Source organism: Oratosquilla oratoria, unplaced genomic scaffold, assembly GCF_046742065.1.
Source record: "Oratosquilla oratoria isolate Oo_2021 unplaced genomic scaffold, ASM4674206v1 SCAFFOLD45, whole genome shotgun sequence".
NCBI classification, from domain to species: domain Eukaryota; kingdom Metazoa; phylum Arthropoda; class Malacostraca; order Stomatopoda; family Squillidae; genus Oratosquilla; species Oratosquilla oratoria.
In genome coordinates this window covers 4,514,671-4,539,131 of record NW_027467710.1, presented here as the reverse complement: position 1 = coordinate 4,539,131, position 24,461 = coordinate 4,514,671, and the positions used below count along the sequence as shown (strand labels likewise).

At 39.2% G+C, this 24,461-nt stretch overlaps 1 protein-coding gene across 7 annotated transcripts in view; it reads left to right on the top strand.

The window, feature by feature from the left end:
- LOC143023121 (dedicator of cytokinesis protein 1-like) overlaps positions 1 to 24,461 on the top strand; it is a 165,679-nt gene that overhangs the window by 30,534 nt on the left and 110,684 nt on the right. For all 7 annotated transcript variants that reach the window (XM_076181627.1, XM_076181630.1, XM_076181624.1 and 4 more), the window contains exons 8-11: positions 12,865 to 12,968; positions 15,684 to 15,818; positions 16,053 to 16,229; positions 17,405 to 17,579. In XM_076181627.1, the coding sequence (XP_076037742.1) occupies positions 12,865 to 12,968; positions 15,684 to 15,818; positions 16,053 to 16,229; positions 17,405 to 17,579 (591 nt within the window). The remainder of the gene's footprint in view (positions 1 to 12,864; positions 12,969 to 15,683; positions 15,819 to 16,052; positions 16,230 to 17,404; positions 17,580 to 24,461) is intronic.

Here is a 24,461-nt window from a genome sequence, read left to right as displayed (position 1 = left end):
CTCCCCTTCTCCTTTTTCCTCACTTTCCCACTACACCACAAGCAATTCCCCCCCCCCTGTAAATACAATAGGTACTTTGCTTTGGGATCCACGAAAATTTCACTTTTTCTTTAGAACGTCCTCTACGCCGTCCATCCGATGAAGTGTGTGTGTGTGTGTATTTACCTAGTTGTATTGACCTAGTTGTATTTTACGTGAAGGGGAGCTATGCTCGTGGTGTCCCGTCTTCATATCTTGTTTTATCTAGACTGTTTTTAAATTTGTGTATTGTTTTTGCACACATCACTTTCTCATCTAACTTGTTCCAAACATCTATTACTCTGTGGGGAAAGCTGTTCTTTTTCAGGTCTCTTCTATAACTGTCTTTCTTGATTTTCTTTCCATGTCCTCTTGTATTTCTACTATCCCATTTTATTAGATCCTCTCTATCAATAGTTTCTATGCCTTTCATGATTCTATAAATAGTTATCAAGTCTCCTCTCTCTTTTCTTTGCTCCAATGTCTGTAGCTCAAGTTTTGCTAGTCACTCTTCATGTGATAGTTCTGAGAGTGTTGGTGCCAATTTCGTAATTGCTCTTTGTATTCTTTCAAGTTTTGTTATACATTTTTTTGTACTTGGTGACCACATCGTCGCTACATACTCCAATTTTGGTCTTATCAAAGTGACTAGTATTTTCTTCACCATTTCTTCATCCAGGTATGTAAATGCCACTTTGATTGTTCTTATTAAATTATAAGTTTCTCCAAAAATCTTGTTTATATGTTTCTCAGGGGACATATTATTCATAATAATGACTCCCAGGTCCTTTTCATTTTCTACTTTTTTAATTTCTTCTCCCAATTTATATGATCCCACTATTCTGTTTTTGCTTTTTCCAAATTCCATTATACTACACTTCTTAATATTGAACTCCATCTCCCACTTCCTACTCCATTTCCATACTTTATTGAGATCACCCGTCTGGGGTATTGGCTGCTTGTTAGTGTGGCAAAGTAGCATGCATTTGATACTTTAGGGTCTATATGGGGCGCCCCTACGGACCAGAACCACACATCATTTTGTCTATGATAGAGGAAAACTCTGTTCATAGAGAAATGATGACACTTTTATACTACGACTGTCCCTCCGTTATGCTGTCCCCCAACCCCTTGCTGCTGTCCTGTACCATTTCTCTGAATATTCATTTTCTGTGGTGGGGGAATTCCCTGTGGTGGGGGAAAAGAATACTGCCACCAAGTATTTCCACTTGGATCGTAAGAGGCGAGAAGAAAGGGATGGGGATTGGGACTAGGCATCCTTCTCCTTGTAGCCCCACAGGGGACATTCCTAAAAGAAAAAGTAAAGGCATAAGAGGGTCTGGGAGTTTTCCGACCAGCACCCTAAGGTTTGGGTCTTTTAATGTGCGTGGATGTGGTACAGATGAGAGTAAAAGGGAAGAGATAGGTAGTGTGTTTGTGAGAAGAAAGATGGATGTGTTGGCTTTGAGTGAAACTAAGTTGAAAGGGAAGGGTGAGTGTAAGTTTGGGAGTGTAAGTGGGAGGTTATCAGGAGTGAAGAGAGGGAGAGGGAGGGAAGGAGTGGCTATTCTAGTAAGTGAAGAGATAGGTAAACGTGTAGTGGAGTGGAAGGAGGTTTCCTCAAGGATAATGTGGATGAAGGTGAAACTGGGAAAGGAGATGTGGGTCTTTAAGTGCATATGGGCCTGGCAGTGAGAAGAGTGTAGAAGAAAGGGAGGCCTTTTGGATAGATTTAAATGAGTGCATAGAGGATTTAGGGAGAAATGTCAATGTAATAGTACTGGAAGACCTTAATGCTAGGGTAGGAAATGGTCCAATTGATGGAGTGGTTGGGAAATGTGGAGTTCCAGGAAAGAATCGTAGTGGAGAGTTGATGTTGGAAATGTGTCTAGAGAGTTGATGATAGCAAATACAGTGTATCGGAAGAAAGTCAAGCATAAATACACATGGGAGAGGGTGGTGGATGGAAGGGTGGTAGATAGAGCGTTAATGGATTATGTAGTGGTAAATAGGATTATGATAGGAAGAGTTAAGGATGTACATGTGCTAAGGGGAGAGGGTGGGGGAATATCAGATCATTTTTTAGTGGAAGGTAAGTTAGAGTGGAGGATAGATGGAGAAAGAGGAAAGGGACAAAAGGTAGGGAGGTTCTTAGAGTGAACTCTTTAAATGAAAATGAAAAGGTGGAGGAGTACAAGAAGCTGAAGAAGGAGTGGGAGGGAGTGAAGGATAGAGTAGAGCTGGTTGTGGAGGAGTAATGGGGATGGTTCAAGGAAGGAGTCACAAAGTGTGCAAGGATGGTGTGTGGAACAAGAAGGACAGGGGGGAAATAGAAGGAAGGGTAGTGAGTGGTGGGATGAGGAAACAGAAGGTTGTAGATTAGAAGAAGCGAGCTTTCACAGATTGGTTACAAAATAGGACAAGGGAGTCATATGAGAGGTACAAAGAAAAGAAAAGAAAAGTAAAGCAAAAGGTAAAGGAGGCAAAGAGGAGAGCAGATGTGAAGTGGGGTAAGAGTATGACAGAAAATTTTGAAAGTAATAAAAAGATGTTTTGGAAAGAAATTAAGAGAGGAAGAGGAGGCAAATCAAATAGAGAAGAAAAGGTAAAAGGTGCAGATGGAGAGATGATAATGGAAGAGAAGGCAGTAAGTGGAAGATGGGCAGAATATTTTAGGTAGTTGCTAAATGTGAAGGAGGATAGGGAGGGAAAGATAGTTGCAGTGGGAAATGCTAAGAAAATGAGAGTGATGAGTGAGGAATATGGAGGAGAAATAAGGAAGGATGAAGTGAAGGTAGTTGTTAAGATGATGAAAGTAGGTAAGGCACCTGGTCTGGATGGATGGCATGCAGAATGTCTAAAAAAGGAGGTTATTTAATGTTTGCTGGAGAGAGGGTAGAGTGCCGGAGGACTGGAGGAGTGCTTGTATAGTTCCACTTTACAAGGGAAAAGGGGACAAGTGTGAATGTAGTAGTTTCAGAGGGATTAGCTTGTTAAGTGTAGTTGGGAAGGCTTATGGGAGGATCTTGATTGAGAGGATTAGGAGAGGAACAGAGGGAGTAATTGGTGAGGAACAGTGTGGATTTATGACGGGTAGAGGTTGTGTAGATCAGATCTTTGTGGTAAGACAGATATGTGAGAAAGCTATAGGAAAGGGGAAGGATGTTTTTTGGGCTTTTATGGATCTGGAAAAGGCTTACGATAGGGTCGACAGAAAGGCACTGTGGGAGGTTATGCAGATATATGGGATAGGAGGAAAGCTTCTAGGAGCTGTCAAGAGTTTTTATGAGAGTAGTAGAGCTTGTGTTAGGATTAGAAATGGAGAGAGTGAGTGGTTCGAGGTAAAGGTGGGAATTTGTGAAGGAGACGTTATGTCGCCCTGGCTGTTCAACTTATACATGGATGGGGTAGTGTGAGAGGTAAATGCAAGGGTAGTGGGTCAGGGATTGGAGATGGTTAAAGAAACTGGAGAAAAGTGGGAGGTAAGCCAGCTGTTGTTTGCGGACGACACTGCACTTGTGGCAGGATCAGAGGAGGGATTGAGGAAGTTGGTGACAGAGTTTGGGAGAGTATGTGATAGAAGAAAGCTGAAGATAAATGTGGGTAAAAGTAAGGTGATGAGATGTACAAGGGGTGAAATTGGCAATAGACTGGAAGTGAGCATTAAGGGAGAGCGAGTGGAGGAAGTGGATAGTTTTAGATACTTTGGTGCAAATGTGGCAGGAAAAGGTGGAGTGAAGGTGGAGGTAGAATGTAGATTGAGAGAAGCGAGTAAATGCCTTGGTGGATTAAAGAGTGTAATGAGGAATAGACATTTGGGAATGGATGCTAAGAGGAGACTGTATGAAGGAGTGATTGTGCCAACAGCACTGTATGGAGCAGAAACATGGAACATAAGAGAGGAGAGAAGGAGTTTGAATGTGTTTGAGATGAGGTGTCTGAGAAGTATGATGGGGGTTACTAGGCTAGATAGAGTGCAAAATGAGGAGGTGAGGAGGAGAACAGGGGTGGAAAGGGAGTTGGGAGATAGGGTTGATGAAAGAGTATTAGGATGGTTTGGACACATGGAAAGAATGAGTGAAGAAAGACTAGTAAAAGAGGTATGGAAGGCAGATGTGGAGGGAGTGAACATGAGGGGACGTCCTAGAATGAGGTGGATGGATGGGGTGAAGGGGGCTTTGGGGAAGAGGGGAATGTCTGTTGAGGAAGGACAGGAGAGGACAGAAGATAGGGGTGAATGGAGAAGGGTTGTATATGGATGATGTTGTGATGCATGAGGTGGAATGGGGGGTGAGATAGTATGTGTGAGCAAAATTTGACGCAGCCTGAAGTGATTTCTCCCTGTCTTCTCCTTTTATGCATGGGGGGACGGAGAGGGGGGGTCACCAATTTAATGAAGCGGCCTTGCTGTGGATGTGCTGTGTCTTGCGACACTGCTTCTGACCCAGGGCAGTGGACAAGGTGCAGGGATCCATCCAGGAGGTGCTACGATAAGAGGGAGGGTGGAGGGGTGTGGAGTGTATTTAGGGATGGAATAGGTGGGAATGATTTTATGCCTTTTCCTTTTTGGCTACCTCCCTTGTAAGGGGGAAATAGCCTTCTTATATGTATGTATGTATTGAGATCACTGTAGTGACTCACAATCTTCTTCAGTGTTCACTTTTTTAAAATAATTTTGCATCATCTGCAACGAAGCTCATATAACTTTCAATTCCTTTATCCATATCATTAATATATATAGCAAACATTATTGGGGCCAGGACTGTTCCTTGTGGAACTCCATTTATCACTTTATCCCAATTAGAGTGTTTGTCTCTTATCACCACTCTCATTTTTCTTTCATGCAAGAAGTCTTCCATCCACTTCAGCAGCTTGCCCTGTATTCCTCCTGCAGTTTCTAATTTCTTTAGCAATTTCTTATGTAGTACCTTATCAAAATCTTTTTTCAGGTCTAGAAATGCACAATCAGCCCATCCATCTCTTTCTTGTATTACATCTATTAGCCTTGAATAGAAACATATTAAGTTTGTGATGCATGATCGTCCTTTTCTAAATCCAAATTGCCATGGATTTAGTACAGGTACTCCTCGTTTAACGACCTACTCGGTTAGCGACGACGCGGAGTTACGACGGGCTTTATGACAGACGTTTAATGTAAATCTCCCGAAGTTACGACGTCGTGTACGATAATTAAGTTGGCTGAGGCAAATTTGTATGATGTTATAATTGAACTTGTACGGTGGATGTTAGCTGTGAGGTAAAGTGTTCTGAAGCTTAGGTCTACATTACCATCCTGCAAGCTGCAAAAACTACCTGGGTTACAGTATATACCGGTAGTGGTAAATTTTTAGTTTCGACCATGGGCGCAATATAGCAATAGAAAATTAATTATTAATTTTGTAAATTATAATGTATCAAAGTAATATGCAATTTTGTGAGCGGAAATAAAAAAAAAGGTGCTAAAACAGATTTCGTAAGTAACGAAGTCATGTCGGATGAATGGTACACCATGTTTGTTATGATAGATGCCGATGTCGAAGAAATAAAAGGATGATGAATTCGTCTAACCTAAACTAAACTAACCTGACCTTTGTTTGATAAATCATTACCTGCAAATTAAATGTCATCCGGCTCGTCCTCGTTGTCGTCGTCGTGAGAGACGTTGGCAGACGACAAGATGGCGTCCCGAGCCTATGCTACCGACTTCGTTCATTAGCATATTTTTTACTTTCATTTCCGCCCACAAAATTGCATATTACGTTGATACATTTTAATTTACAAAATTAATAATTAATTTTCTATTGCTATATTGCGCCCATGGTTGAAACTAAAAAAATACCCAGGTATTCAATATGGAATGTCACCATACGCGGATTTGGTCATATACGGTAATTTTAGGAACCTAACCACGGTAAATAAACAGTAAATAAAGCTTTAATGTACTGTATAAAAGAGGGAAAATACACAAAAATAAAGATACATGTATTGCTGGACATTGTACATACAGTACATGTACGTATATGTATACACTTTCGCTTAACGACCAATTCGGTTAACGACGGCACGCTGGTCCCAATTGTCGTCGTTAAACGAGGAGTGGTTGTACATTGTTTTTTTCAAATGCCTTACCCATCTACTTTTGATCATTCACAAATTTTAGCTACCGTACTTGTAAGAGAGACTGGTTTATAGTTAGTAGGGTCTTCCTTGTTACCCCCTTTATATATTGGTACTATATTTGCACTTTTCCTTCTTTTAATGAACTGCTTATTAGACTGTATTTTGTCAGTTTTTTCCTGCATTCTCTCAAAATCCGGTTTGCCATTTTATCTGGTCCATGTGATTTTCTGACCTCGAGAGTACTCAAGTGATTCATTATTTCTTTCTTTACTTCTATCTCTTTCATAAGGGGGACTTTCTCCTCCCGCTCAATATCTAAGTTGTATGTTCTTCCTCGTAAACACCGATTTAAAATGCTTGTTCATAATTAATGCCATTTCTATCTCCTCTGTGTATTCAACTCCTCCTTGTCATAGTTTCTCTAATTATTGTTTGTTTTTCAGTTTGTTGTTTACAAATCTGTAAAATAGATTTGGTTGATCTTTACATATTTCTATGACATCTTTTTCGTATTTTCTCTTTTCTTCTCTGCACACTTGTACATATTCATTTCTATAACAAGTATATATTTTCCATTTTCAGGTCTTTTGTCTTTTTTCCATTTTATCCAAGCTTTATCCCTTTTGTCTTTTATCTCCCTACATTTATTTTACCAACTTTTTACATATTCTTTTTCTTGCTTTCGTCTTGGAACATACTTTTCCACTCCTTTATACATTTTTGTCAAAATATTCCATTTCTCTTCTACTGTTGTTTCCTCCTTGTGTATACTTTCCCAGTCTGTTTTTTGAAAGAATTCTCCTATTTTATCAAATTTTGTTTTTTCATACATCAATCTTCCCTTTATTGTTTTTTTTTTTCTTTTTTCCTCATTTAGTTCCATACCTATATATACCAAGGCTTTTTCCCCTTTACAAGGGAGGTAGCCAAAAAGAAAAAGACATAAAATCATTCCCACCCATTCCATCCCTAAATACACTCCACTCCCCTCCACCCTCCCTCTTATCTTAGCACCTCCTGGATGACAGGTCATCCCTGCACCCTGTCCACTGCCCTGGGTCAGAGACAGTGTTGCAAGGCACAGCACATCCATAGCAAGGCCGTTTCATTAAATCGGTGACCCCCCCCCCCTCTCCGTCCTCCCATGCATAAAAGGTGAAGACGGGGAGAAATCCCTTCGGGCTGCATCAAATTTTGCTCACACATACTACCTCACCACCCATTCCACCCCATGCATCACAACATCATCTATATACAACCATTCTCCATTCACCCCTATCTTCTGTCCTCTTCCGTCCTTCCTCAACAGACATTCCCCTCTTCCCCAAAGACCCCTTCACCCCATCCATCCATCTCATCCTAGGACGTCCCCTCATGTTCACTCCCTTCACATCTGCCTTCCATACCTCTTTTACTAATCTTTCTTCACTCATTCTTTCCATATGTCCAAACCATCTTTCATCAACCCTATCTCCCAACTCCCTTTCCATCCCTGTTCTCCTCCTCACCTCCTCATTTCTCCCTCTATCCAGCCTAGTAACCCCTATCATACATCTCAGACACCTCATCTCAAACACATTCAAACTCCTTCTCTCCTCTCTTATGTTCCATGTTTCTGCTCCACACAGTGCTGTTGGCACAATCACTCCTTCATACAGTCTCCTCTTAGCATCCATTCCCAAATGCCTATTCCAGTTCAACCAATATGTGGTCACTTTTACTTATTGATGTCTTACATTCAATCTTGTCCACTATTTCAGGTTCTGATGTGATTATTAGGTCTAGTCTCGATGGTTCTTCCACATTTCTATACCTAGTATTCTCTTGTATACATTGTGTCATTGTATGTTCTATAATCATATCAAGTAGTACACTTCCCGAAAGGTCTTCTCCACCTATCACTATCATCTCTTCCCAGCAGATTACATTCCAACTATTCTTCCTCCATCTTCCATTATCTTATTTAGTGTTATCTTTGTGTCTTCTAACATATTTTTGTGTTCTTTCTCTTCCCACGAAGCCGTTTTAGGAGACACATAATTGACTACAAACTTCCTGCTCTTCCCATCCCTATCCTCCACTTCCATCACAATCATCTCTACTCCATTCTTTTCATATGTTGACATTCCTCACATTTATATCCTTCTTAGTCAGGAACATAACTCCACCTCCTTGTTTTACCTCTCTGTTTCTAATCCAATAATTATATGCATCATGTCCTACACTGTTGGGTGGTAGTGGACCTTTGAATTTTGTCTACAATGCCCATTATGTCCAGTTCTTTTTCCTTCAGGTAATCATTCAGTTCGTTCAAGCCTGTTATTAAGGCATCTATATTTGTGTAAGACACTTTTAATTTTCTGCTAGTTCCATTGTGTTTTCTGTTTCCTTTCTGTTTTTCTCTGCTATGAACCATTTCCTCACTTTCATATTCACTACTCTCCAGTAGAATTTCTCTTTTTCTGACTCTGTTCTTTTATTGTTTTTTTTCCCTAGTTTCTAGTCTTTTTGTTTTCTCATCCTCTCTTTCCTCTTTATTCATTTCTCTTTTTATCCATACTTGTTTATATTGATCACTGTCTGCTAGTTTCCCTGTTTTTGCTAAGATATTCTCTGCTGTCGTTTGTGACCTGAATTTAACCTTAATTGGTCTGGTCTTATCTGTATTGTATTTCCTAATCTATATATTTCTTCTATCTCTTTCTCAGTTTCTAGTTCATCTTCTTGAACTACTTCTAATACCTTATTTACTTTTTCCTTTTCCTCCCTTATTCTTGTAGTCCTATTTGGATTATACTTCTCTTCCATCCCTAATATAATTATACATTTCTTTTTATCTGCTAAGTCTCTTACTATATTCTTCTTCTTCCTCATCACTTTAATAACTGTGTCCTTAGTTTGTTCTTTCATCTGCTGTTCCACTCTAAATTCAATTTTATTTTTCTCTTGTAATTTTTTCCAACCACTTACCTCTTTTGCTATAGACTCTTTATTCTCTTTATTATTCCTCTTTAATTCCTCATTCTCATCCTTTACTTCTCTTTACTGTCTTTTTCATTCTATTTAGTTAGGTTTTGATTCTCCTTTAGTTCTTCCAGTTTATCAACTCTTTGGGTAACTAGCATTAATTGGTTAAACCTAACCTCCCATGTTTCGTTCATTTCTTTTAGTTTCTCCTCTAGATTTACTAGTCGGGGAGATTGTCATTTCCTCCCTCATTAAATCCATGGAAATAATTATCTTCACCTTCCATTGCACTGCTTTTATCTATATTTCTAATTTTTACTAATATCTTCACCTTCACCACTGTCGTCTGCCCCTCTCTTGTTGACATGCCGTCTGATCTCCTGGGCCCATTCGTCCCCTTCCTCATTTCCTTCCATTTTCCTCAGTAATCCCTCCCCTTCTCCTTTTTCTTCATCTTCCTACTACACCACAAGCTTTCCCCCTTCCCTATTAATACAACACAAGCACTCCCTTGTCGATTAAGATCCACAAAAATTGTAGATTTTTCCAGAGTCCAAGCTTCGTTGTCACATCGACTGACGTGTGTGTGTATGTGTGTATTTACCTGGTTGTATTATATGGGAAGGGGAGCTATGCTTGTGGTGACCTGTTTTTGTATCTCGCAAGATCAAGTTTGTTCTTAAATTCTTGTATTGTGTTTGCACACACTATTTCTTCATCCAATTTGTTCCATGTATCTATCACTGTGTGGGAAGCAGTTCTTTTTCAGGTCTCTTCTGTAGTTATTGTTGTTGAGTTTCATTGCATGTCCTCTTGTTTTTCCTCTGTCCCACTTTAATAAGTCCTCTCCATCAAGGCATTCTTTTCCTTTTATAATTCTGTAGATGGTTAGTGGGTCCCCTCGTTCTGCTCTTTGTTCCAGGGTTGGCAATTCCAGTTTGGCCAGTCTTTGTTTATGTCAGATTTGAAAGTGTTGGAACCCTCTTTGTTGTTGCTCATTGTTTTTTTTCTAATTTTCTTATATTCTTTTTTGTATTGGGTTACCATATCAGCACTGCATATTCCAGTTTTGGCCTTATCAGTGTTTGTAATATTTTCTTGATCATTTCCTTATCCAGGTATTTAAAGGCCACCTTTATCGATCCCAACAAATTGTATGTTTCTCTGACTATTTTATTTATATCTTTATCTAGCAACATGTCTGGTGATGATTACTCCTAGGTCCCTTTCAAAATTTACTTTCTTTACTTCTTTTCTATAAATTTTATTCTGCGATGATATTCTCGTCATGCTTTTTCCAAATTCAATTGTACTGCACTTCTTGATGTTGAATTCTACCTCCCATCTCTTGCTCCACTCTAAGACTTTGTTCAGATCCCTCTGCAATGAGTTACAGTCTATTTTGGAGTTTATTCTCTTTAATAATTTTGCATCATCCACAAAGCAGTTCATGTAACTTTCAATACCTTCGTCCATGTCATTTACATATATACATACATATACCAAGGCTTTTTCCCTCTTTCAAGGGAGGTAGCCAAAAAGAAAAAGGCATAAAATCATTCCCACCCATTCCATTCCTAAATACACTCCACTCCCCTCCTCCCTCCCTCTTATCTTAGCACCTCCTGGATGACGGGTCATCCCTGCACCTTGTCCACTGCCCTGGGTCAGAGACAGTGTCGCAAATCACAACACATCCACAGCTAAATAACAAACATTATTGGAGCTAGTACTGATCCCTGTGGGATGCCACTACTCATTTCTTCCTGTTTATTTTTTAAATTGCCATTTACATATCTATGAAATCATTTGGGTTGATCTTTACATTTATCTATTATGTCCTTTTCATAATTTCTCTTTTCTTCTCTATGTATTTTTACATATTCATTTCTTAGTGTGGTGTATATTTCTTATTTCTCAGTTTTTTTCTTTTTTTCCACCTTTTCCAGGCTTTATCTCTTCTGTATTTTGCCTCACTGCACTTTTTATTATACCAGGATTTTATATATACCCTTTCCTGTTTTTGTCTGGGTACATACTTATCCACACCTTCATTATAGATTTCCTTCCAAATTGTCCATTTGTCTTCCACCTTTGTTTCTTCATTATTAATTTTTTTTCCAATTTGCTTCTCGAAAGAATTTTCAAAGTTTCTCAAAATCTGTTTTGTTGTACATTTGTCTTCCTTTTCTGTGTTTTTCATTAATTTTTATATTTGTTTCTTCATTTAATTCTGGTTCTAGTAGTATGTAATCACTTTTTCCAGTTGGTTTCTTGTATTCGATTTTATCCACAATTTCGGGTTCTGATGTGAATATCAAATCCAATCTTGAGGGTTCATTATTATTTCTATATCTGGTGTTTTCCTTGACCCATTGCGTCAATGTGTAATCAGTGTGTGTTACTATAGAGGGATAGATAGATAGTCAGAAAAATAAAACCCTTGGCTGAGTCAAAGCACACCCCCACATCACAAACATATAAAACCCATTTGAAAACCCTCCATTTGCAGTACCGAGTGGATGAAGTGGCCTCTTATGTCCTGGCCTCATTGTTATGGTCAGGAGCACTGCAATGAGTGTGTGCATGGGCATGACAATGGAAGCTGTTTGACCTGTACTGGTTTATTAATTGGTACTTGAATGAATAAAGCTGTATCAATGTCTTTGTAGTATGGTGTTATTGAATCTAATTTATGATGGTTCTTCAAAAAGTCCTGAAGGATTAGAGTGAGAGTAGAGGATGATGTGAAATACATATTGAAACTAGGCTATTGAGAGGATGAAAATATTGCATACATACATTTTTATTGTATTTGTTTTCATACTACTAGCCTCTATTGCTAGTCAAGCTCTCTCAGGTTTGCATAATGTAATCATTTGGTTGAGTTTATGCTTTCTTATAGACTTGAAAAATTAAAAATTAGTTGATGAGTTGTCCTTTAAGTCTTTTGTAAAATTTCTTGAAAAATTATGCTTTCTTGTTCATACTTTTGTTAAATGTGTAATTTTTCTTTCTTTTTTATTTCTTTAAGAAATAGGATGTTTAAAAAGGTTTGTGTTTGTCATTTTCCATTTGTTTATATTCAGGCTTGTGGAATGCTAATTTTATTTGTGTTCTAGTTCTTCGTTTTTTTTTTTTTTTTTTTCTTTGCTGCTTCCTTAAAATTTTATCAGTTGCACATACTGTTTTGAGTGTAATATGACATTGTAACAGATTTTAATTGAAGTTTATGTTGACTCTAGGCATGTTTAATTCCTTGGGCAAACTAATGTACTATTCTTTGCTCATTGAAGAAATCCTTAGTTGCTCATACTGTGGATATTAGATTTCTTAATGATTTTGCCATTCATCCTTTTGTCAAGCAAAATTATTTGCTTCATTTACTTCATTTACCCTGTTCAGGTAACACACCTTATTTTATTCTCAATCTTTTTTATAATTGGACATAATTTCACTGTGGAATTTTTATATGGAATTATGGTAGATGGAGATAACTGAAATTTTCACTCATGAATGCGGTATTTCAGTAATACACTGACATGGAGAGATGCCTTTGTGTTTTTCTCTTTTTTGATATCACCAAAAACTGAACATATCACAGGTTGCTGATATAATTCATTCATGTAAAATTAATTTTGCTTTTTATGTGTGCAACTTTTTATGTATACTCTTTCTTTAAGTGTTATATTTATTAAGCTTTGAAATCTTGTTTCTGTTATTGAATTACATTCTTTTCCTACTTTTTCATGGCACAAGGTGTATGTCATATCAGTTGTGACAGATATGAGCAAACATGAAGCATTTCAACCTGTTCTTGATTCCTACATTCAACAAAACTTTCATGCAACATTAGCTTACAAGTAAGTATTTTGTAAAGATGCTTTTAGAGATTACAGATTTTAATTCATTTTTCAAGCCAATTTTCTTTTTGTAATTTTTAGAATAGTATTTTACATTAGGTTTCATTATTCCATATACATTTTCAAGCAATCCTCTCCATTGCATGTTCTTTATTCTTTTTGGCACACATTAATATCCATACCTCATTTCCATGTAGTAACACCATCTGTTGTACTTTACAGCATTGTGACTAATATGCTTTTTTATTTATTTTTTTTCCCATTTTCTAGCTCAGTATGTATGAATAAAATGGCATGGGAGTAGTGGATAAATTGTACAAAGATGATTGGCATCATTATGTGGGTTGGACATTTTTTTCATAAGTTTTTGATACTTTTCCTCTTTTTTCGTTCATAAATGAAGAGAACAACTTATAACCTACTACTTTCCTCGTAAGTCCCCCAGAGTTACGGCCATACCCCCGAACTCCAACCTCTTACTGTAGTGTCAAAACACATACTGGCAAGTGACATAAACACACACCACCCAGTATGGATACACACTAACCAGACAGGAAACAAAATACTAGAACAACTCCCCAAGTTGAATATACTAAACTCTTGTGAACACCCTACCAAACAAGCTCCTCAATATAACCAACAAACAGCAACCCCAAACATGATAGTGTGCTTACCTTCTCTCCAACCACAAAGAGCAAGGTAGGTAGCCAAGTCAAAAGGCAAGTACCCACTCCCATCCATTTCACTTCCACCCATTTCGCTTCCACCCATTCCACTCCCACCCATTCCACTCTCATCCACCACCCTTTCTTCCCCATCATCTTAACTTCTCATGGATGACAAGTCATCCCATTATCCTGACCACTGGGATACAGGGTAAAATTGCAAGATTACTTGGAGAAATAGGAAAGAGCTTAGAGACCTTTAATACTGATTTCCTCCCATAGACATGAAGTAAGAGATCACAATGACCTTTACAGAAAGCCAGCAAAAACATGTCCTTAGAGGCAATGGGAAAAATACAACCCCATTGATATAACAAAGAAAGCCTCAGAAAAAAAAAAAAAAAAAAAAAAAAAAAAAAATGAAATCCACAGAGTCCATTAGTCAATCCATTGCTCTATGTTTCTGTTGCATGAGATCCACAGCTCACAGTTAACTGGCAACAACCACTGGATTGGTCTAGAAGTGACTCAAGAAATGAATATTGTGTTCTTGTCTGAGTATAGCTAGGGTGGTGCAATGTAAGATAGGTGTTCAGGGCCTTCTGTGTAATGGTTGCATCTGGAGCATTTTGTGTCTGTGGCCAGACAAATTCAATGTTGATATTGTTTTAATGTTAGATGATGACCTGAATGTAGCAGAGAATAATAAAAGGATGCACCAAAACTACCCCTATAGGACACCTACATTGAGAAACCAAAATTCTCCAAATAGAACATCTTATGAAAATGACAGGAACACAGTTCTACACCATAATCCAAAACAACATACACTCTTCACAGTATATCACATGAGTACCACCAACAGTATGCAACAGAAAAACTACACCAGCAGCATACTACTCAAACACTACCACAACCAACCACACAAACCACACAAACCACACAAAACATCCACACAGAAACATATTCACACCCAGATAACTAAACAAGCCCTTCAAGAAAAAACATCAAACTCAATACTCTGACAACAACCCCCAGATATGTTTCACAGAGAAAAGGCCACATAATTTAGATAAAGAAACAGTGTATGCAAACACTATTCAGGATTTTAAGAAAACTTGATGCCCACATTGATATGCTATATCAATGTGGGCACCAAGCACAAAAAAAAACAACAAAGAAATTAGAAAGAATCCAAAGAGCGGCAACAAAGATGGCACCCACACTATCAAATTTGATATATGAACAAAGATTGGAGAAATTACAGCTGTTAACATTAGAGCAGAGAAGGGAAAGAGGCGACCTGTTGACCATCTTCAGAATTGCGAAAGGGATGGAAGTTCTCGATAGAGATGACCTATTGAAATGGGACAAGAGAGAAACAAGAGGACACGATAAGAAGCTAAAGAAGGACAGTTACAGAAGAGACCTGAAAAAGAACAGTTTCCTGCACAGAGTGATTGATGTCTGGAACAAACTAAACAGTGAAACAGTGAATGCCAGAACTATACATGAGTTCAAGAATAAACTGGATGTGGAGAGATACGAAAACAGGTCACAACGAGCATAGCTCCCATCCTGTAAAATACAACTAGGTAAATACTAGGTAAATACCAGCATAGCTTCCTTCCCGTATAATACAACTAGGTAAATACACTAGCACTCCTGCACTCAGGACACCATTCGTCATTAAGACAGTACAAACACAGAATAGGTCTGGCTACAGATCCAAACTGACCCAGATGCAACCACCACACAGAAGACTCAGAAAACTAAATACTACTATGTCCCACATGAACAATCCTTAGACAATAACAATATCTCATCACTAAGTGACTTATGGTTCTGACTGGAGGCTGCAGTTGGTTTTCTTGAGGCTGTGGATCTTCTGCAAGAGAGACCAGGGTCATTGGAGTGACTGCATTCAGGAGAGTGTATATTGGATTTTAGGGAAATTATGTTATTCAAGTTAGCTGACACAGACCATTAAATGTACATTGATTGTTTATTTGTATATTTTTACTCATTATTTTCAATTTGCTCCAAACAGCAAGCTGATCCATGTGTTGAGATTCTACGTGGAGCAGGGGAATGTTCCTGAGAGACAGTCCACTCTAAAGAAGGCTATGAAGTGCCTTCAGTACATATTCAAGTTTATCATCAGATCAAGACAACTCTTTGTTGAGTAAGTACCACATTCTCTCTGTCTTGATCTGTCTCTGTCTGCTGAATAATCATCCATGTCAGATGACACTAAAAAGTGTTCTATAAGCAACCTAAGAGCCAACCCGCACTTGGCAGTTTCCCACTAATGACTTTACAGAATTATTTGTGAATTCCCAGTTGTCCCTTAGTTTAGCTGATTATGACATCCAGAAATATATATTTTTTATAATTCTTATTTGTTCCCTTTTCTAAGGCTTTATGAACGAGGCCAGGAGGAGTTTGAAAAGATCTTGAAGCAGCTGTTGGAGTCCATGGCCCAAATGATGCTTGATACAAGTGACTCGACATTAACTGTGCAAGCACAATGTCTGAGGTACATCACCACAACTATTCCAGATGTCATTACCACCTTTGATCCTGTCACCTTGAGGTAAGGTCTACATTATGTTAACAAGAAAAAAGTGTAGTAAGCCTTTTCAAGAAAAATATATTTACCAAATATTTGATGGTGTGTGGGTGTTTGTTATTAATTTAACATGATTTGAAATATTTATTAGATAAGGTACAGATGAAACAGAAGTGGTTGATGTAAGGTTTTAGATTTGACTCAATGTAAGATTTAGCTAGAAGACATAAGAAGAACACAATTTCCCTCATAAAATGAAGAGGTTGAATCAAAGCACACCCACACAAAAAGATCTAGAAGATTTTATGAATTGGAGGCATTTTGGAGCACTTGGAATTCACTCCCTCTCCCCTGAAACATTTTTTCTCCTCTTCACGGAAACCTTTTTTTCTAACTATTCAGACTCATTTTTCATTCTCAGAATTGGAAAATTTCTACTAAAGGGGGTTCCAAATATGAAGAAACTTTTGTATTTAGTTATAGAAACTTGGAGAATCATCTATCTGTCTATATACCAAGGGCCTCTTCCCCCTCATAATGGACTTGGCTATCTGGAGAATCTTGATATGTTTATATTAAGACATTTTTGAATGCTCACTTGCCAAGTGGGTGAGTATTGCTACTTGCAGCAGAGGTTGAGGTGATGGCAGCTCAAACCCTGCTGCCAGTGAGTTGGACCAAGGGCATGGTTAATTAAATTCCATGAAGACCAACTGCCAGTCCCTTAACCTGTTGAGCACAATGACACCTGTGTATGCATCATGAGCCGAGTAGGGTATATGAGGATGCCGGTGTTGGTTTCCTGATTATATTTAAATTTTAGTTGTAGCTGAGCGACCCCTGTATTCTTTGAACAGGTTTGATCACATTTTCTGTGACATTATATTCATTCATTGAGAGAGAGAACGAGTGTAACAGCAGTAACTATTTTGTAATGCATGTATTGTGATGCATCATCGTACATCAGGCAACCTGATGTGTGTGCGAATATTGGACTCATATTGAGGAGGTTAAGTAGTATCTTCATATGGAGAAGAGGGTATTGATAGGTTTTGAGAATGAGGTGGTTTTCTCTGATATCCATCTCCAAGGCACTACCCCCAGATATTGTTCCCTGAGACAAATGACCATGGAGATAAAAGAATAGGCATTCAGAAGACAAATGTCACTTTTCAATAATAACTGTTTTTGTTGTGCAGTGAAATCCTGATCAAAATGCTGAACAACTTACCCAAGCATCGCATTGCCAAACAAAAGCTTATGACAGTGGGGGAAATAATCCACAGCCAACTTTTCAAGATCCCAGAATGTCGGGAACTTCTTCTACCTGCCTTTATTGACCACCTCAGAAAGCTTCTAGTATCTTCAGAGGAGGTAGGAGGGAGTATATGATGGTGAAAGAGATGATGGTGGTGGTTGAGGCAGCCAATGGCTGTGGCAGTTGCTGTGATGTTGGTCATGTCCATGTCATTGTCAGTGATAGTGATTATGACCAAGGTAATGACCATGCTAGTGGTGATGGTAGTTTTAGCTGTAGTGGTATCTTTGTTTCCTCACATTGTAATTATTCAGGAGTATGACAAGCCCATATTAAAAAGTTGCTCAATTCAGCATTTATTTCATACAATTTTACACAGATTTTAATCTGAATTGTTTAGATTGTCTCAAATATAACTTGTAATGATAGATGTATAGCAACAATATTTGTATTTGCATTTGGTTTGCACCTAGTGAGGAAAAAGGAACCAGAGGTATCACTAGCTCTTGCACTAATTTTATTTAGTTTGACATATCTGTGTATTAAAGTTTTGTTTTCTTTTTTACTATTTCATATTTTATTATCACTACTAATGTTTGCATAACAGTAATTTAATCTTTTTGCCTTTTTATTTTAGGTGATGGAATATTATATTTATATTGTTTGCATGAAATGACACTTCTTATATAAATACTATAAGCATATTTGTGTGTCTTTGTGCCTGCATGTGGATCTGTATGTTTGATTGTATAATGGTATGTATGTGTGTATGTATTTTACCCAGTATATAGGGAGCTGTGCTCATGGGATCCAATCATTATATCTCCATTGATCAAACTTTACCTTAAATTCATGGATTTTGTTGGCCTGGATAATATCTTCTAAATTATTCAACAAATTGATGGATCTGTATGGAACGCCTTTCATAATTTTGCACTCTGACTTTTTGTTCTTTCATCCTATATCAGAAGATAATCTCTATCCAATTTTTTTTTTTTTTTTTAACTTACTGTCATTATCATATCACTTCCCTGTCTACACTCTTCCAAAGGAAGAAGTCCTAGTTTTTATGTATCTTATACTTCCCAGCTTCTTGGGATCATTTTGGTTGCTGCTTTTAATATTCTGTCTTTCCTATATCATTGTTTTGGTACAAGACTACTTCTAACCCAATCTGGTGTGAAACATACATACATATACCAAGGCTTTTTCCCCCGTACAAGGGAGGTAGCCAAAAAGGGAAAGGCATAAAATCATTTCCACCCATTCCATCCCTGAATACACTCCACACCCCTCCACACTCCCTCTTATCTGAGCACCTCCTGGATGACGGGTCATCCCTGCACCTTGTCCACTGCCCTGTGTCAGAAGCAGTGTCGCAAGACACAGCACATCCACAGCAAGGCCGCTTCATTAAATCGGTGACCCCCCCTCTCCGTCCCCCCATTGCATAAAAGGAGAGGACGGGGAGAAATCCCTTTGGGCTGCGTCAAATTTTGCTCACACATACTACCTCACCCCACCCCCCTGCCCATTCCACCTCATGCAATCACAACATCATCCATATACAACCATTCTCCATTCACCCCTGTCTTCTGTCCTCTCCCGTCCTTCCTCAACAGACATTCCCCTCTTCCCCAAAGCCCCCTTCACCCCATCCATCCACCTCATCCTAGGACATCCCCTCATGTTCACTCCCTCCACATCTGCCTTCCATACCTCTTTTACTAGTCTTTCTTCACTCATTCTTTCCATGTGTCCAAACCATCCTAATATTCTTTCATCAACCCTATCTCCCAGCTCCTTTTCCACCCCCGTTCTCCTCCTTACCTCCTCATTTCTCACTCTATCTAGCCTAGTACCTCCATCATACTTCTCAGACACCTCATCTCAAACACATTCAAACACCTCTCTTCTTCTCTTATGTTCCATGTTTCTGCTCCATACAGTGCTGTTGGCACAATCACTCCTTCATACAGTCTCCTCTTAGCATCCATTCCCAAATGTCTATTCCTCATTACACTCTTTAATCCACCAAGGCATTTACTCGCTTCTCTCAATCTACATTCTACCTCCACCTTCACTCCACCTTTTCCTGCCACATTTGCACCCAAGTATCTAAAACTATCCACTTCCTCCAGTCGCTCTCCCTTAATGCTCACTTCCAGTCTACTGCCACTTTCACCCCTTGTACATCTCATCACCTTTTACCCACATTTATCTTTAGCTTTCTTCTATCACATACTCTCCCAATCTCTGCCACCAACTTCCTCAATCCCTTTTCCGATCCTGCCACAAGTGCTGGCTCACCTCCCACTTTTCTCCAGTTTCTTTAACCATCTCCAAATTCACCCACTACCCTTGCATTTACCTCTCGCACCACCCCATCCATGTATAAGTTGAACAGCCAGGGCGACATAACGCATCCTTGACGAAGTCCCACCTTTACCTCGAACCACTCACTCTCTCCATTTCCAATCCTGACACAAACTCTACTACTCTCATAAAAACTCTTGACAGCTCCCAGAAGCTTTCCTCCTATCCCTTATATCTGCATAACCTCCCACAGTGCCATTCTGTCTACCCTATCATAAGCCTTTTCCAGATCCATAAAAGCCCAAAAAACATCCTTCCCCTTTCCTATAGCTTTCTCACATATCAGTCTTACCACAAAGATCTGATCTACACAACCTCTACCTGTCCTAAATCCACACTGTTCCTCACAAATTACTCCTTCTGTTCCTCTCCTAATCCTCTCAATTAAGATCCTCCCATAAGCCTTCCCAACTACACTTAACAAGCTAATCCCTCTGAAACTACTACATTCACACTTGTCCCCTTTTCCCTTGTAAAGTGGAACTATACAGGCACTCCTCCAGTCCTCTGGCACTCTACCTTCTCTCCAGCAAACATTAGATAACCTCACCAACCAGTCCACCATCACTGTACCTCCCTTTTTCAGACATTCTGCATGGCATCCATCCAGACCAGGTGCCTTACCTGCTTTCATCATCTTAACAACTGCCTTCACCTCATCCTTCCTTATTTCTCCTCCATTCTCCTCACTCATCACTCTCATTTTCTTCGCATTTCCCACTGCAGCTATCTTTCCTTCCCTATCCTCCTTCACATTTAGCAACTCCCTAAAATACTCTGCCCATCTTCCCCTTACTGCCTTCTCTTCCATTATCATCTCTCCATCTGCACCTTTTACCTTTTCTTCTCAACTTGATTCGCCTCCTCTTCCTCTCTTAACCCCTTCCATACGGTGCCGCACACGTAGGCGTCATGAGGAGCAAGTGGATTCGCGACGCTGCCATATCGGCGTCTTGATTATATTTATTGTAGTCGCCCCTGTGTTTTTACATTCTCCCAAATGCACCCTTAATCCCATTCTCTGTGGTTTTCAAAATTCGCGGGTGAAAGAGAGAACGATCGATATAAGCGGCGACTATATTTTATGATGCGAATATTATTACGTTACGTCATACGGCTGGCATTGGCTGCTGCCCGCGAGATTTAAGTCCCGTACTGAAGTGGTTAATTTCTTTCCAAAATACCTTTTTATTACTTTCAAAATTTTCTGTCATACGCTTACCCCATTTCACATCTGCTCTCCTCTTTGCATCCTTTACCTTTTGCTTTACTTCTCTTTTCTTTTCTTTGTACCTCTCATATGACTCCCTTGTCCTATTTTTTAACCAATCTGTGAAAGCTCGCTTCTTCTCTTCTACAACCTTCTTTGTTTCCTCATCCCACCATTCACTACCCTTCCTTCTATTTCCCCCTGTCCTTCTTGTTCCACACACCATCCTTGCACACTTTATGACTCCCTCCTTAAACCATCCCCATTCCTCCTCCACACCCAGCTCTACTCTATCCTTTACTCCCTCCCACTCCTCCCTCAGCTTCTTTCCGTACTCCTTCTCCTTTTCCTTTTCATTCAAAGAGTTCACTCTAAGAACCTCCATACCTTTTGTCCCTTTCCTCTTTCTCCATCTATCCTCCACTCTCAACTTACCTTCCACCAAAAAATGATCTGATATTCCCCTACCCTCTCCCCTTAGCACATGTACATCCTTAACTCTTCCTATTATAATCCTATTTTCCACTACATAATCCATTAACGCTCTATGTACCACCCTTCCCTCCACCACCCTCTCCCATGTGTACTTATGCTTGACTTTCTTCTGAAACACTGTATTTGCTATCATCAACTCTCTTTCTAGACACATTTCCACCATCAACTCTCCACTATGATTCTTTCCTGGAACTCCACATTTTCCAACCACTCCATCGATAGGACCATTTCCTACCCTAGCATTAAGGTCACCCAGTACTATTACATTGACATTTCTTCCTAAATCCTCTATGCACTCATTTAAATCTATCCAAAAGGCCTCCCTTCTACACTCTTCTCACTGCCAGGCCCATATGCGATTACAAAAACCCACATCTCCTTTCCCAGTTTCACTTTCATCCACATTATCCTTGAGGAAACCTCCTTCTACTCCACTACCCGTTTACCTATCTCTTCACTATCTAGAATAGCCACCCCTTCCCTCCCTCTCCCTCTCTTCACTATTGATAACCTCCCACTTACACTCCCAAAGTTACACTCACCCTTCCCTTTCAACTTGGTTTCACTCAAAGCCAACACATCCATCTTTCTTCTCACAAACATACTACCTATCTCTTCCCTTTTACTCTCATCTGTACCACATCCACACACATTAAAAGACCCAAACCTTAGGGTGCTGGTCCGAGAACTTCCAGACCCTCTTATGCCTTCTCTTTTTTGTTTAGGAATGTCCCCTGTGGGGCTACAAGGAGAAGGATGCCTAGTCCCAATCCCCATCCCTTTCTTCTCGCCTCTTACGATCCAAGTGGAAATACTTGATGGCAGTATTCTTTTCCCCCACCACAGGGAATTCCCCCACCACAGAAAAAGAATATTCATAGAAATGGTACAGGACAGCAACAAGTGGTTGGGGGACAGCATAACGGAGGGACAGTCGTAGTATAAAAGTGGCATCATTTCTCTATGAACAGAGTTTTCCTCTATCATAGACAAAATGATGTGTGGCTTTGGTCCATAGGGGTGCCCCATAGAGACCCTTAAGTATCAACTGCATGTTACTTTGCCACAATAACAAGCAGCCAATACCCCAGACGGGGTGAAACAGATTTTTTTTTTCATGTCCCCTATTCAAGTAATGGAATACCACTCTTATGTTCATGAAATTTTTTGAAGTCTTTTCTCTTACTATCTTATATGGTTTTCAGGCAACAGATCATCTCTGATTAAAATTCCATAAATTCTTCTCTATTGCCTTTGTGATAAATCCGTTCTCCATTCTCCATTTTATATATTCTTAACCTCTTGCATACGATGACACATGTGTGGATCATGAGTCACGAGTGGGGCATATGAGAATGCTGGCATTGGCTTCCTGATTATATTTTGTTGTAGCTGAGTGACCCCCATATTCTGTGAACAGCCTTCATCACGTTTTCTGTGGCATTATATTTATTTAGGGTGAAAGAGAATAAGTATAACAGTAGTAACTTTATATTTTGTAATACGTGTATTATGATACATCATTGTACATCAGGTAACCTGATGTACATGCGAATATTTGACTCTTATTGAAGAAGATAACAGTCTCTCTTTCATTTTGCTCATTTCTATGCTTTTACATTTCTTTGTATTGATTTTGGTCTTTCACATCTGGCTCTAATCTAGGTTTCCCTATAGTAGTTTACAGTCTGCTTCTCATCCTTTTTCATGATCTTGGTGTGTCATCAGTTCTCTGTGAGCAGAGTCCTCCTCTATCACAGACAAAATGATGTGTGGCTCTGGTCTGTAGGGACACCTCATATAGACCCTAAAGTATCAACTGCATGCTACTTTGCACAACAACATGTAGCAACATGATGACACTTTTATTTTACTGCTACTGTCCCTCCGTTATGTTGTCCCCTAACCCCTTGTTGCTGTCCTGTACCATTTCTCTGAATATTAATTTCCTTGTTTCACCTACCTTGTGTTGGGGGAGAAGAATGCTGCCACTAAGTATTCCCACTTGGATCGTAATAGGAGAGAGAAATAGGATGGGGATTGGGACTAGGCATCCTTCTCCCTGTAGCCCCACAGGGGACATTCCTTAAAAAAAAGTAAAGGCATAAGAGGGTCTAGGAGTTTTCCAAACGGTACCCTGTGGTTTGGGTCTTTTAACGTGCGTGGATGTGGTACAGATAAGAGTAAAAGGGAAGATATAGTATGTTTGTGAGAAGAAAGATCTATGTGTTGGCTTTGAGTGAAACTAAGTTGAGAGGGAAGGGCGAGTGTGAGTTTGGGAGTGTAAGTGGGAGGTTCTCAGGAGTGAAGAGAGGGTGAGAAAGAGAAGGGGTGGCTATACTAGAAAGTGAAGAGATAGGTAAACATGTAGTGGAGTAGAAGGAGCTTTCTTCAAGGATAATGTGGATGAAGGTGAAACTGGGAAAGGAGATGTGGGTTTTTGTAAGTGCATATGAGCCTGGTAGTGAGAAGAGTGTAGAAGAAAGGCTTTTTGGATAAATTTAAATGAATGCATAGAGGGATTAGGGAGGAACATCAGTGTAGTAATATTGGGAGACCTTAATGCTAGGGTAGGAAATTAACCAATATACAGAGTGGTTGGGAAATGTAAAGTTCCAGGAAAGAATCATAGTGGAGAGTTGATGGTGGAGATGTGTCTAGAAAGAGAGTTGATGATAGCAAATACATTGTTTTGGAAGAAAGTCAAGCATAAGTACACATAGGAGAGGGTGGTGGATGGAAGGGTGTTAAACAGAGTGTTAATGAATTATGTAGTGGTAGATAGGAGTATAATAGGAAGAGTTAAGGATATATATGTTCAAAGGTAAGAGAGTGGGGGGAAATATCAGATAATTTTTTGGTGGAAGAAGTTCAGAGTGGAGGATAGATGGAGAAAGAGGAAAAGGACAAAAGTTAG